This window comes from Fistularia commersonii, chromosome 27 (assembly GCF_037954325.1).
Source record: "Fistularia commersonii isolate RoL2024-O1a breed Wild chromosome 27, RoL_Fcom_v1.0, whole genome shotgun sequence".
NCBI classification, from domain to species: Eukaryota; Metazoa; Chordata; class Actinopteri; order Syngnathiformes; family Fistulariidae; genus Fistularia; species Fistularia commersonii.
The window spans coordinates 7,257,067-7,273,060 of NC_141310.1; the positions used below are offsets into that span (position 1 = coordinate 7,257,067).

Here is a 15,994-nt window from a genome sequence, read left to right on the forward strand (position 1 = left end):
AGGAGGTGGATATAAACTTTGAGGAGAAGGAATATATCAAAAGTCAAAGGGTCACAAAGCTTTGTGTCTATACATGATCATGATCATTTCAAAATGTATTTTGTTTTATATTTCTATATAGAATCATTTCGCTTTATTTTTTAGAAAAACAAAAACATATTGTTATAAATATATCTATATATATATAGTTTTATTTATTTATTTCAAAACTGATCATTTTCCCTCACTTGATTGAATCATGAAATAATTATCTGTAATGCAAATCCAAATATATGCAAAATGATTAATCAAACATATTGTGAATTATTTACATTCTTTGTATTTATTACAACAAAACCTATGAATCTCTGTTTCCATGTGTTAATATTTCTGTAGCTAAATGCTGTTGTGCATGTGTGTGAGTGCTGATGCATGCTAGAGTGCATGGCTGTGTGTGCTTGTGTGCATGTGTGTGTGTGTGTGAGAGAGAGAGAGACAGAGAGCGAGTGTGTATACTTCAAAGACAGAGGTTTTGGTAAAGGATTTGTTTGCTCAGTAGTGACGGCAGCATTGATTCACACTCATCTTTGTCGATGCTTATAAGCCCCTGGATACATCATAACTGTGTGTGTGCTTCTGTGCTTGTGTACATGAACCTCATGGCATCTGTGTATACATGAGTTTGAACCTTTGTGCAAATGGCAAACTGTGTGTATGTATGTGTGTGTGTGTGTGTGTGTGTGTGTGTTTGTAAAGAATGACACTCAGGCTCTTTTCAATGCCTTTTTGACAGTGCATAAAAAAAAAATATCCAATTTCACTAATTTTTGGAAAGTGCTGAAGAGTAAGACATCTGTATCCTAAATAAGAAAAAAAAGACCAAAAGAAAAGCATAACTTTCCTCTCCAACTATGATTTACTCGGCACAAATGCAGATTTTCTTTCTAAGAAGAAGGAGAGAGCTGGTACATAAAGGTCATTAATTCAATGTATAGAATAGATGACTTGTGCTTACGTCTCCGTCTACACGAGAGTATGTAATTTGATGCTTCTCTCTTCTTTTTATTATTAGAATGGAGGGTTGCTTTTCCAGAAAAAAAAAAAAACAAACATGCAAAAATGTCATTTTTAGTTATTTTGCTTAATTATGCTTGTGTCACTACATATTTATTTCAAACTACAGTGCACTTCTTTTTGACTTTGAGCGCCATGCTGCAAAGTGGGAGAGGCAGCCCTCTGTTCTGTCCGTGTTGTCTCACTCTCATGCTCTAAATGCATGTCCCGCTCTGCATCATTTTAACTAACCTGTCTGGTGCTTCAAGGGAGGGAAAACAGAAGAAAAGCTAGTTTTGTAAAGTGATGTATATGTACATACATATACAAATATATAGACAGAGAGCAAGAGAGAGAGAGATGTGTGTGTGTGTGTGTAAGTGTGTGTGTGTATATGTATATATATATATATATATATATATATATATATATATATAGATGTGCATTTATCTACCAACAAAGGTGTTAAATGTTTCACTCAATATTTCAATGAGACGTTGCAGTTGCTACCCCCCCACACACACACGCAAACACATACACACACACACACACACACACACACGCACATCAAAGAAGAGATTGGTTTCAGGAAATGTTTTATTATCTGTTCTCTTCCAAAGCAGCTAATCACAACCACTCCCTTTCATCTTTGCATCCCCCCCTTTTCACCCCTCTGATTTCTTTCTCTCTTTCCACCCCTCTCCTCCACACTTCTCGTATCTGAGCCCTAAAAATGCCAGATGGTAAAGAGAACCGTCAAATAAAATCAGGAAGAGTGGACAGGAGAGAGAAGTTTGTGAGAAAGAAGTGAAAATTGTGTGCGACGTAGCAGCTAAGAAGACCTGATTCTCCCCGTGGGTTTCCCATTTTCCCTTTTTAGTGGAAAGACCCTGCCCTCTCCTCACGCTCGTTCCCCCATCTTCTGTCTCCAGCTCTCGGAGATGGAGAAAGGGTGAGCTAATTCTCCTGGAGAGTCCCGCTGCCACCAACAATTCCTACATTTCAAGGTGTCTGAAAATATGAAATACTGGGAATGCACAGCCTGCTGGTACGGAGAGGCGGGGTGCTTAACAAAACAGCAAGCAGCAGTGAAAACCTTGTCCCAATCATTCCCAAATCATTCCACAACAAAGGGCAAGGGCCTTGGAAATGCCATAATCCCGTATTTTACTGCTGAGCTGTGATGGACTCTGCTGTGCTGAGCCGGGGTGTGGATGTATGTTTGCAGCGTTGCACGTAATATAGGCTACGGGTCAGGGTCAAGCTTACACTTTTTCTTTTGATCTTGTGATTGTTTGAATTTTAGTAGGTGTATTTTGTCTTAAACAAACAGCCACACTCCCACATTTTTTTTTAACACATTGAAACGTTCCACTTTTTTTTTTAATTTTGCAGAGAGACTCAGAGTTGAGACCAGTATTGATAAGTAATGAGAAACTAATTGGAGAAAAATCTGTTTTAGAAAAAAAAGAAAGGAAAAATAAAAAGAAAGCTGGACATCTTGCTTTAAATCGTTGTCTCACCTGTCCTTCCCTTTCCGTTCCCTTCCTCCCTCCCTCTGTCTTTCCCTCTATCCCTCTTTGTCTGATCCCTCCCTCTCTACCTGCTCCTCTCCCTATCTCTCTCGCTCAACCTCCTTGTCTCCACCCTTGGCCCCACCCCTCCCTGCAGCCATTGGTCAGACATCCTCCAATCACAGCTCAACCTTGGCCATGAGGGACTGCATATGCATAATGCTACTTAATATTCATGAGCCGCTATTGGGGCTTTAAGTCGTTGATTAGGAAAGCGGCACAGCTTTCTGTCCCAACTACCCGGCTGGCTGGCTGTGTGTGTCTATAGCCCCCTCTCTCCCCAGCTCTCTGATACACGCACTGCGCACACGCACGCACACACATACACACACACACACACACGTTCCCTCATCCACACACACGCAGAGCCGATCAGTGCAGGCAGCGCAGAGCCTGGTAATTGTATTGCTCCCTCCAAGTGGAAGGAAGGACTGAGAGCGGACCAGAGAAAGAAGAGGAGAAGGAAAGATATCAAAACTTTGATTTAAAACAAAAATCTTTTTTATTCTTCTTTTTTTTTCCCTGGAGGAGGTTGACATGACAATGACCCGGTATCACCGATGGATTTGGTAGGACACCCGTTATCCGAGTGTTTTTTAATGCACTCTGACCAAGAGTAGGTAAATTTTACCTTTTTCTTCTTTTCCGTCTATTCATCCTTCAACTTGTCATTGACATTGTCTTGCACTCTGTGTGTGTGTATGTGTGTGTGTGTGTGTGTGTGTGTGCGTGCATGTATGTTTGTTTGTGTATGTCTGCTGGTATGCAGCTGAGGTGACTGGTACCATGTCAAGGTTGTTTCTGCTTTCAGGTAGCATGCGTTCAGTGTGTGTGTATATTTGTGTGTGTGTGTGTGTGTGTGTGTGAGTGTGTGTGTGCGTGTGCGTGTGCGTGTGCGTGTGCGTGTGTGGGGCTGCTGCGCTCGGACAGCAGCTCTCCCTCAGTAGGTAGAAGAGAGGAAATTCTGCCCTTCTACCTGAGAACAAGACACAAATGCGCACACATGAACAAGCGCTCATAAGTAAAAACAGACATTTTTTTCTGTCACTTCCCCTAATTCTCAGACGTTGTTTTACTTTTTAGTCGTTTTGTCCTGGACAGGACTACCCAGATATTCCCCTGTGTCTGGCCAGGTGTGTTTTTAATGTATGTTCATCCAGGCGGAGAATCAACAAGGTAACAGGGCAGTGAGATTACAGGACGGACGTGGGGCGATGGGAGGAGAAGGGCCCATAACAGAGGAGGGAGGAGAAAGGTAGAAGGCAGCGCTCTTACATGCCAGAGGAGGTAGAATTTCAGACGGGCAACTCAGCGTGTGGCCCTGCACAGGAATTAGAGACAGTTACACACAGACACACACAAGACACAAACAAGTGAGTGCCATCGAGCAGTTCTTTACCCTTTCAGCTGCACATTGACATCAATTTTAAAAGCAGTCTGAGTGGCAGAGTGGACAGCTGTGTATGCGAGGGTGTTACAGTGTGCGTCTAACATAAGGTGTGTCTCATGAAAATACATCCTTTAAACTAAAGTCGGTACAGACGGAAAAAGTTTATCTTGTTTAAAAGATGAAAAAAGATTTTAGATTAGTGGCATCAACTGACATCTCTGTCCCCGCATGAAAGCATTGCATGAAAATGACAAAATTCTTTCACCATGAATTAAAGCGAGAGTTTAACAAACCATATGTGCAGAGTCTTTAATTTATCTGTCAATTGATATTTTGAGGTCATATATATATATGTATACATACATACATATATATATATTTTGTTTTATGATTAGGTTGATATTTACACAGAATAATATCCACAGGATCCTTGCAGCCAAATGCCGGAGGTGGAGAAGTGAAAAGCAAAATCAAATCAAAGGCCATTGCAAACGGAAACACACTAGCTTTTAATTTAAAAGAAAATCTCTTTCATTTGTTTTTCATTGAAAACATGTATCTCAGCTCTCACCCCTGAATGTCTCTGTGTCTTTCTGAGGACGAGCATTTCTGGTGCACAGAATGATGAATTCTGAAGGAACATTTTTTTAATCGAAAAAAAGTGAGCTGAAGTATTTCCTCTGAATCTGTATTTAATATTTTTCGCTGACTGTTTTTAAATTTCTTATTTACAACAAAATGGTCAAATTCCTCACACTAATTCTATACGTTTGATTATGGGAATAACAATGAATGGACCAAAATATTTTAATATTGTGTCAGTGCCATGCCATAATTAAGGTTTCAGAGATCGACAGTTCTGACAGGAAAGAAAAGCCTTAAAACAATCTTTTTCATGGAGATTTATTTCCCTTTATATGTCATACATTTGGATGTCCAGAGGCAAATTCTAAACATTTAGGGCTGCACAGACTTCAGACTCTCCATCCCTGACTGCCGATCTCTCAGATGCAAAGCAGAAAAGTGTTCAGTTGGAATCTCGTATTAATTTTGGATTGGAAATTGTGAATTCACAATTCAACACTTTTGATCTTTGTAAATAACAGATCATGAAAGCAGAGCCCCTGTGTAAAAAAACAACACCCAATATATTGAGTCAAATACATGGCAGAGTTTCCATGCCCTTCTTACCTGTTTGTGTTGCTTACAAGCATTTTACTAAAGAGTCCATGCTTTCATGGTTCCGCTTCTCTATATTATCATCGATCTGTCCACCGCTTCCATTTCTTTGCTCAGGCGTCGCCTCTGTTGCTCTCAGGCACAGCTTCCCCACACTAATTAAAATATTAGGGATGATGATCATCATACTGATAATAAGGATAACAACAAGTACCGCTTAAGCTGTTAACATAATTACATTCCCCTCATGCTACCGTGTACATACCATTTGCATTTCATTAATATACATTTTTTACTGTGACTTGAACAACTTACTTGGTCCTTGTCAGTGAATGTGAGGGAGACGGCTTGCAAGACTCGCACAGCGGCCGTGGAGATCGTTCAGGCAGCAATTTGAATTGTGAGCAATGATGAGAGCCACGAGAACAGCGCAAATTATTTCAGTTATTTTCAGTCATGATTTGGATCTAAATGTCTTTGTCTTTTTGTCTTTTTTTTTTTTTTTTTTTAATCAAATGTAAATGGTCTGCACTTCCAGACGAATGTTCTGCAAACAAATTGTGATTATGAGTAGAAATGGAAAAGTCTGTTCGGTCACAATCAAATTATACCTAAATGAATTACATTATCACTTGCTTGTTGCATATTTAATGAAAAATTATATTTCACAGCATTGGAGGTAAATATGTTAGAATAATAAAAAGTTAAATGTTGAGGGATATAATGGTGATGAGGTACATATGATCGTGCTTATGCTTCAGACTGTGTGGGTTGTGCCACAGCATGTCAATTTGATAACGAACTAATTACAAATAGACTAATCATCTGACATCGATTTCACACATTATATTGACTGTAAAGACTTAAAATAATCTTCTTTTTTTTTTGATCTAGTGTACACCTCAAGTCACAGAAGTGCAATCACTGAAATCAAAATGCCGGTTTCCTCTGTAAACTATTTAGAATATATCAATAAACATTAAGACTATCACTAATTAAACTTGAGATGAATTCAGTTGGAGTTTTTCTTTTCTCTTATTTGGTGCATTGTTGAGAAAATAATTAAATTGTTGAAAAAATTAGTAATATAAGTCACTGGAAATTTCAAGCTTAACCGAAGTAAAATTCTTTTTCATGTACATATTGGCATTTTTCCTGTTTCTTTGTTTCATTCTCTCGTGCATTTATTTCTTTTTCATTCCACAAGGGATGGAAAAGCAGTACAGAGAGAGAGGGAGAGAGACGTAAAGCTGACTGGTGGGAGGGACGGGGGGACCAAAGAGAGATTGCGTAAATTAAAATCCTTTTAATCTCCTTATAAAATCATTTACTTAATTCATCTGTCAAAGCATGTCAATATGTGCCGTGCTGATTTGTTGGCTGTGTGTGTGTGTGTATGTGTGTGTATGCGTGTGTGTGTGTTTGTGTGTGTGTGTGTGTGTGAGCTTGCGCGTGTTTGTGCGCGTTTGTATGTGTGTGCTTGCGCGTGCATGTGCGTGTGCATTTGCATCTGTTTGTTGTCATGCATGTAGTCCAGCCTGTGCACATTTTGTCCGTGTATTTGCGTGCTTGACCCATTGGTGGCCTGTACATGGAGGTGTTCCTTCTCTTTTTCCCTGTCTGTCCGTCTCTACGGCATTTGTTATCTGTCACTTTTTTCTTTTGTCTTCCAAGTAAATACACACACACACACACACACACACACACACACACACACACACACACACATATACGAGTGGTGTACGCACACGCACACACATTTGTCGGCCCTCTCCTGTGGAGGGAGGGTTCTCATGGTAATTTAGTCCTTTTAAGAAAGATGCAAAAGACACAGAGCAATAGGTGTGTGTGTGTGTGTGCGTGTGTGTGTGTGTGCATGTGTGTGTGTGTGTGTGTGCGCGCGCACTCGCACATTTGCACGTGCATGCGTGCGTGCATGTGTGAAGGGGGGGGGCTGCTTTTGTCTGACACTAGCTCTCTGGGGTCCACCTGACACACATGTACGCATGAGCGCACACATCCTTGCACAAATGCAGGCATACTAATGCAAACATGAAGTGATATGCACTTAATAAAGTTGCCAAAAACCAAAATTGTGAACAAAATTTGAAAAAAGAAAATACTCATTGAATGGTGTGATTCAATCATTTAAAAGAATACTCTATTATGTGCACAAATACACAATGTACATACATCGCCTCAGAGATGACCATGCAAAATGGGACAAGTCCTCGTAAGATGGAAATACCTAATTTATACTCAATCCACAATATGTGTGTGTGTGTTTGTGTGTGTGTGTGTGTGTGTGTGTGTGTGTGTGTGTGTGTGTGTGTGTGTGTGTGTGAGAGTTAGAGTGAGAGAGCGAGAGAGAGCTTGCATGCATGTCATGGGTCAATGTCTGCCTTTATGTGTTGAAAGAGCAGTAAGAGAGACTGTACCAGCTGTGACACACGCTCACTGCAATTAGCCATTACACTACACAAGTGAACCGTAATGTGTGTTGGTGTGTGTGTGTGTGTGTGTGTGTGTGTGTGTTGTGTGATTGAATGCCAAAGAGCTGATTGAAAGAAGAGAAAATGATATATAGTGAATAGCAGTGCCGCTCATCTCCTTTCATCTCTTATCCCGCTCCCCTTCTCTCCCTCCTCACGGCTCATCGGCCCGTATCCCCGTCCTGTCATCTATACGTGTCCATGATCCATACATCAAAATATGCATTCATTTATTATTACTATTATCATAATCTATCACGTCATTTATGGGATGAGGACGAATTATTATTCTCCACTTTTCCATCTCAATCACGCATACCTTTGGGATGTCTCCTTTTCATTTGTGCTCGTGGGCTTGAGCGATGATACACAAAAAGACGTCTTCTATGATCTGCTTAAAACATTGTGTGTCATTTCTATTTCATGGTGACACTTCACAAGATCTTTTTTCACATCTGTTTGGAGTCATACGATACCGCTTAATTTACTTATTTAATCCGTAAATGTTGCTGAAGCCATCGAGGTCTTTATTTTGTGCGATGATAGTTTTGATAACACGATTTATGATTTAAAGAAACCAGTGGGTTTACCGTTGAACTGTATGTAACTGTGTGTGTGTGTGTGTGTGTGTGTGTGTGTGTGTGTGTGTGTGTGTGTGTGTGTGCGAGAGAGAGAGACAGTGAGAGAGCAATAGAGAGAGTGTGTGTGCCCATCATGTTCTCCTCAACGCTCTAATGTTGCTTTTCACTTCTAATGGGAGGAGACATGGGCGACTCAGCCACAACAGCACAGACTTAGACAGATGCGTAGTTCGGGCAGGGGCGTGAGGTGTGTGAGGGTCTAAAGGAGTGTAAAGATGAAGACGAGTTATTGAGAATGAGGAGAAAGATCCAGGCTCAAACGTATCATCTGTCTTTTGCACTTTTTCCCCCTGTTTTTCCCGTCTCTCTGTCTCCACTGGGACCTGACTGGTGTAATAGTTCTCCACCTCTACAAGCCCAGACCTTAGCATGATGAAATTGTCATTGTTTCGACACTTTGTAAGGGTGGGGGGGAGAACATTACTGTAGAAAGGGAAAGAGATTGATATTAAGAGAGAGAAAGAAATGGATGACCATGCTGCCTTCAGACTGACAGTGAAATATTCCTCCTCTCATCCTCCCATCATGCTTCATGTGTGTGCCTGATGAGGAGAGAATGACAGGCCAGCCCACCGCCACACCACTATCTTTATGTTTTTTAAATCTGTTTTCCATATTTCTCTTTCTGTCTCAAGATTGTCGCTTCGCACGTCATTGCCTTAAGTGCTGAATTCACTATGTTTGGAAACACTTGCAATGGACTTTATAGACCCTCAGTTGCTTAACGCTTTAAATGTATGTCCTTATTGTGATGAAGTGAAAGCCAAACATATCTTTTTTTTTTTTTCAAATATGTCTTTTCCTTTTTTTTTTTTTTACTCCAAATGGCCTTATTTCAATTTTTAAGAGTAACAGAAGTGACTTTCAATAAAATAAAATAAACAAAATCGAAATAAACTTTTAAATAAAATAAATACAATTATTTGTAGTTAGTACTTAAAGAAACAAGAAAAAATAGCAAAATTTACTTTAATGATGTCGACTGACTAATTGGTTGCGCTTCTGTGATCGACGCAAGGAAAGACATCGCTAAGGAATCTGAAATTGGTTGAGGATGTGGAAAAGATATTTGCGCAAGTTTCATCTAATCAGTAGCGCATAAATTAGGTGCTTCAATTTTCAATTGAAAAGTAAGAAAAAAAACAGCTTTAAATGGTTCAGGGTGTGCTTGTCTTTTAAAATGTAATGAGGAACAAAGCTTATGAACTAAAAGATAGCGTTTCAGTCGTATGCAGAAGTGTGGAAATGCGTGAAGCGAAACCTACTGACGTGTTGTCAATCCTCAAAAAAGGCAGTCAAAAATATATACACACACGTTTAACTCTTCCCACTCTTTTCTTGTATTACTTCCGTACCGTATTTCCCCCCTTTCCCCCATTCTTCCTTTACCATTTACCTCCTGACACACCGGCTTCCTCCCCCTTCCCTCTTGCCCCCCCTGTGCAGAGCTGTCACCTTTCTGCACCCGCTCAGTCCCTATTAAGAACGACAGCCCATCTGCCGCCTGCCCTGCTAACAGCTCCCGTCGCTAACGCTAACGTGCACACACAACCACATCCACTCAGACACACACACAGAGCCACATCGTGCTGCGTAGAGCCCCATCTGCCCTGATGCATGTGCAGGAACAGGAGAAACATTGTCACATACATCTTTATTTCAACATATCATACACACTTTCAGTATTTGCAATTATCTGCATATGTGTCAAATTATTTGCAATTATTTGACATACATGTGCACATTAATGTGCTTGAATCGGAATTCTTTCTCAAATGTGATTTTCTTTTTTCAAATACATCATTATTAAGAGACTCGGGCATCACATTTGCATTCCAAATACAAAATGATTAAAAACGTTGAAACTCTAAAACTTACTTCTACAGCTGGGGGTTCTTGTAGCATGTAAAGATCCCATTCCCTGCTGGCCCCCTTTTTATTATTTTGATCACCGCGTTCAAGATGTTTCTGGACGCCCACCTTCGGGCTTTGGATGTGTTTCCCCCCACAGCCAATAACTGCATTCCCAGGTGTCCCCAGAGAGTGCTGGAGGGCCGTGGGTAGCAACAGAGGGAAAACTGCCGCAGTTAGATTTATTATGCATATGCTTTTCCCTCAATGCATACATTGTTATTGGTACCTGATTGTCATTTAAGAAAATTCCTTGGGTGCTCAAAATGAAAGAGAATTGAGAATAGTTAGACTTTCATTTCCTACTAAGTGCTGTCGAAGGAGATGAGGTCGATGAGCTACAGAGAATGTGGATAAGGAACGGGACAACTTTTTAATTTATTTTTTATTTTTTTGTCAACAAACCACCAACAAATCCTATCTGTTGTTGTTTCAGTAATTTAAGATTATGTTGACTGTGTATTTGAGAATCATATATTGTTCATATATTAAATCAACAAAGCATACAACAAACCAAATGTGAGTAAATTAACCCTGCAATAACTACTTGGGAAATGACACAGGGCAGATCCTTTACTGTATGTCATGATTGTGAGTGCTGTGGTATTTACTTCAAAGATAGATGCATTTTGCATTAGCAAGAATAGTAACTGTCTCATAAATCACTCCATCACCATGTCAGACACACACACACACACACGCACACACACACACACTTACGAACTCACATTGTCATGGTCATGCTGGTCACAGATGGACCAGCAACACATGAGCGAGTAACTGAGCGTCAGAAAGACATTCAAGATCTCCTTGTTTTTATGCACACGTACGAGCACACATTTACCCATCCGCACACACTTACACATGTAGCTCTGCTGCATAATATACTTTGGGTGTACGCATTTTGTACAGGATTGTCATGAGGCATTTAATGCTGAATGCTGGAAAGCAACATTTCCCTAAAATGTTAAATTAATTGAATTAATTCTTTTTTAACTGAACTTTTAACTCATACCAAACCACTTTTTGTGCAGCTTCCTGTCTAATTTCAAATTTTACATCTTCTGTAAATTAGTAGTTTAGTTGAAGTTTCTGGAATGAGACAGAGATAATGCAATAAAACACAGTATTGTAGAAGTCTGACAGTTGTGTTGTTCCGGTTAATGAAAGTCAAAGTGTTTTTTACTGGTCTAACAACATTTAAGAAACTACTGTCACAGTGGTTGGGCATAAAATTATTTAACTTTTAAATTTGCATCTCACGGTTCACGGCATGGAAATTGTAAACTTAAATAACCAAATAACTTCAAATGTCACATCTTCCGTGCAGTCACTTATGATGGCCCGTGGACAAGCATGGAGTTAATTTAATAGTGTGTTTGAGACGGGAGATGTAGCGAGACGGACAGAACACAACCACAAAAAAACGAAACACACTGCAAAACAACCACAGTCCATGAGCATGAGAGTGGATGTACCTCAGTCCAGCGTAACAACAGAACCATTCCCAATAAAACTGAGATTATTATTAAAGGGTTGACTGTCTGTATAACATTGTGACATTGCAACCAAAGCCAATAAGAGCCTTGAGCAGTGGCAAAATATCGATTCCTTTTATTCACCGAGGTGGAACTAAAACCTGCATATTACACACTCCCGCTCGGCCAACCCAGCTCTGCGGATAGATGGAGGGATGAGAGGAGGGATGGCTGTCAGTCCAGTGATTGGCCTGTCTACCTGGCACTCACCGAAACACAACTCACACCGTGGTAAACATCACATACACACAGCGATGCACGTGTTTGTGTGGTAAACATGTGTCTATCAGTTTGTGACACATACAGTACTTACATCCTGCTCTGTTTACTGATACACTACATGCAGGACTGGGAAGTGACAGGAGAATCCAGGTCACTCACTGCTGCAGTAAAAAAAAAAAAAAAAAAAAAAAAAAAAAAAAAAAATGAAGATGATGAAAAAATGCTTTATGACCTGGGTATACCCGCTATAAGCATCACTGTTCCAATGCTTAATTATTACAATAACATTACAGCTGAGTATGCTTGTTTTATTAAATATCACGCATAAGTATTTTAATTGATCTTAAATAAACAATCAGCAAATTAGCAAAGCACTGAGTTGCTTCGAGCATTACCACAATAATGTGTTCTGCATCATAACATTAATTTAAAAGAAGCAGTTTATTACCCGTTGAGTTCTGACATTACTCAGAAACTGTTTTTGTATTTGCTCTCTCATGTCCTGGGTTAATAAAGGGCTGCCCTGTGTCACCCTCCTCCCCAGCCCTCCCGCATTTAGTTTGGCCAACCGGATGAATGTATTTCAAACTGCGCTGCCGCTTCCTTTTTGACAGTCAGCAACCCATAAGTCCAACCTTCTCACCCAGGCATATGATTCTGATTTTGTTGCCCTCAGTGACCTTATCACCCCGACAACAGCCTCTCCCCTGATAACAATGCTATGTTTGATTGACACATACTGGTCTCGCCTCTGGTGCTTTTACTTTAATGGGCTCTCAGTCTGAACGTCTTTCGAGAGGTAAAAGTGGTCAAAGTCGTCTGACGCTGAGCTCAGCCAGTTTGCTTTGGAGAGATTTTAACAAATTCTCAACCCAGGGTTTTTTTTTTTTTTTGTGGTGCAAGTTTGAAGTCCCAACGTCATCCTCTCTCTCTCTGCCTGCCTGTCTGTCTGTCTGCCTGGTATGTCAGTCTCTGTTTTCACAACTGATATCTCTAAATTGAAATCTGTTGGTTATATTTAGACTTGCAGACAGAATGTGTGTGTGTTGTGTGCTTCAGCTACATTTGTAAGACTTGCAAACATCTTTAGTGAATTCATCTCCCGTTTCATCCATTTTAAATGGTTGTTTGTTCCATTTTATTCATTAGCATTTATTTATTTGTGTCCTTACCAGTCCTCGATTCAATTTACAAATTAAGATAATGTAATATTGTTGCTCTATTTATTTATTTATTTATTTATTCATTTAATTATCTAATTATTAGATATTCATTTGTGATATTAATTTTTTGATTTTGTTTTTTTCATATAATGGAAGTCCTAATGCTTTAAGTTTGTTTAATTGTGTGTAATTACTTTATATCTTATTTGCACTTATCACTAACCTCAGTCATTTTTTAAAATATTTATTTTGTATGCCTCATTACTGTATTCGTTTCAACAGATTATTAATCTATCGAATGATTTCTTTTCTTTTCTTTTCGCTAAAGAATCTAAGAAATACGTCAGATTAACCCCAGAATGTAAAGTATAATCTCCTCTAGTCCTTGTTTCTCTAAATTTTGCTGCTGCACTGCTTGTAGTGTTCAGTATTTTAACTGCCGGCTCTCCTCTTATTTTTACCTGCCTACAGAATGAACTTATCGAAGGGTCCATTGGTGAACAGCAGCAGTGAAGATAACTCCAAGGCAACTTATGGTAAATGCGGCGCGGGCGCCTGGAGGATGCACCAGAGCTACGATCCACTGGAGGCCAACCACATGAGAGACGCACATGCCCTCTACAATCCCAGGTAAGACGGAGAGATGAGAGGGCTGAACACACAAAGATGTGCAGAAAGACTGTATGAGAGTTTGAGTCGGAGAAGTAAGAGAACAGAGATGGTGTGATTTTATGAATCGTTGTGGTTCAGTTTCACACAAAAGCCACACTTGACCTCCATAAACCTCACATGAAAGGAAAAGAAAAAGCAAGCAGTTTGGGACACTTTGGTGCAAGTGAGTGAGGGAGCAACAGAAATGCGAGCTAAGGTTCTCCATGATATAAATTTAGAAGGTTATCATTTTCTGTCTCTTTAATTTTCACACCATTACATAATCATATTAAATATTATACTGCTAATTTTCATTTTACACCATCTCCATATGCAGCCTCAAAATGAATGGAAGTAATTAAAGTGGAAACAGCAGCTTGAATCATTTAAATAAAATTAGGTATAGTTTTTGACCACTGTGAAGGGTCGCCCTGTCCTATCAGTTTGGCTGAATCAAAAATGAAATATTAAATTTGAAAATAAAGTATTCAATTTATTCCAGATTTTAGAAATTGAGCTGTAAAATATGACATCAATAAACAAGACAAGGAGAAAAGAAAAAAAAAAGGGGAATGACTGGCCGTTTTTGTATGCGACCATGTTCCACAACTTATTACTTTTTGTTCAAAGGCAAAAATGGATTGTCATTCTAAAGATAGTGTTCTAATGGTGCGATCCATGGACTGCTAAATATATTTCCCTAGCCCACAGCACTATTTGTTATAATTTCAATGTCTAGATGGAGTATAACAGGAACGCTTGATTCAACTTCAGGCTCAAGGACACTTTAGTAGTGCAAATGTGTCGTTGTATGGAAACTTAAAATTATATAATGGTTGAAGGACAGTCACTCTTACCGTTCCTATAATCCCCCCCCCCCGTGCCATCTGCATGTGCAATACAAACAGAGGCATGAAACGCTTCCACCAAAGTGAAATTTCACTTTCTTCTCCAGAGGGAATCCATTCTCTCTTTGCAGAAGATAGGTGAACGTGAGGGCCCCTATGGTCCATTTATAGAACATAAACTGTTGCTGTTCGCTCTGTATTTAAACACAGCAAATAGAACCAATGAAGCCCAACCAAACACTCATTTCCCACTTTTTCTCTGCCACTTTCTCTGTGCTTCTTCTATTCATACCCAGAGATAAAACCACACACTCAGAATGTAACCCTATAACTGTATGTTTTGAATATAACTAGAATCGATAAATAAAAGAGGTCTATCAGATTGTTCCCATATTTCAGATTATGACATTGCTGTTTTTATTTATTTTTTGGATGCATGTTCAGTTTTGAAAAGCATAGAATCAATTGACTCTAGATCTGCATTTGTCTCTTCAAAAGTGTTATAGTTAAAGTCACACTGAAGATGTTTTAAGTGTTTTTTTTCTGCTCTGATAGCAACAGGCTTCATGGTTGCTTCTTCCTGGCTGATTTTTATCTTGTCCTTTATTTTGCATGTATTTGTTTTTTTTCTTTTTTTTTTTCTACAACTAACCCGTTTGACCGTTATTGAGAAGTGCATTGTTATGTCTTTGCACATCCCTTATATTTTATATTTGTGTGAGAATGTGTGTAAGTGATTGTGTGTGTGTGTGTGTGTGTGTGTGTGTGTGTGTGTGTACTGTAGACTGGGAAGTCTTAGTCCAATAGGATTTCAGGGTTAGTCTGGGTCAAGCCAATTAGAGGTCTGGCAAGTCATTCTCACGCAGATACTCAGCCAATCACCGAAAGGAGCGTTACTAGCACAATGTGAGTGTTTGTGTGCGTTGGCAGACACTGAAGTCTAGTGATGAGAGGTGTAAAGGTTTGCCAGGGGCTAGGGAGTCACGCCATCGGTTGAAGAAAGACACACACACACACACACACACGAACACACACGCACACACAGCACACAAGTGCGGAACATTGTTCCCTCTCCATTGGCTCATGATTTGGATCAAGTTGATACACAATAAAATCTTTATGGCAATTAAGCATTAAAGGTTTAAACAAGTTTCAGACGGAACAGAGAGATAACAAATTTTTATATTTATGTTTAACAATAGATCTGTTCTCCAAGTATGTAACTTGAAAAGGTCAGGAAATTAAAAATCAAGCAGAAAATTTGAAACATTGTTATGCCTTTACCTTTGTTATATTTATCTTTCCTGAGAGGAATAACACTTTCTGTTTAGACAAAAAAAGCCCAAGACAAAA

The 15,994-nt window shown here is 39.4% G+C and overlaps 1 protein-coding gene across 6 annotated transcripts in view; it reads left to right on the forward strand.

Moving 5' to 3' along the window:
• The window catches only part of esrrga (estrogen-related receptor gamma a), a 148,703-nt gene that overhangs the window by 72,693 nt on the left and 60,016 nt on the right, over positions 1 to 15,994 (forward strand). For 4 of the 6 annotated variants that reach the window (XM_086174710.1, XM_086174712.1, XM_086174711.1 and 1 more), the window contains exons 1-2: positions 2,854 to 3,222; positions 13,614 to 13,772. In XM_086174710.1, the coding sequence (XP_086030836.1) occupies positions 3,167 to 3,222; positions 13,614 to 13,772 (215 nt within the window). In that variant the 5' untranslated portion in view covers positions 2,854 to 3,166. Of the gene's footprint in view, positions 1 to 2,853; positions 3,227 to 13,613; positions 13,773 to 15,994 lie in introns of those variants that run through there. The other 2 variants (XM_086174715.1, XM_086174714.1) reach the window with 2 other exon arrangements.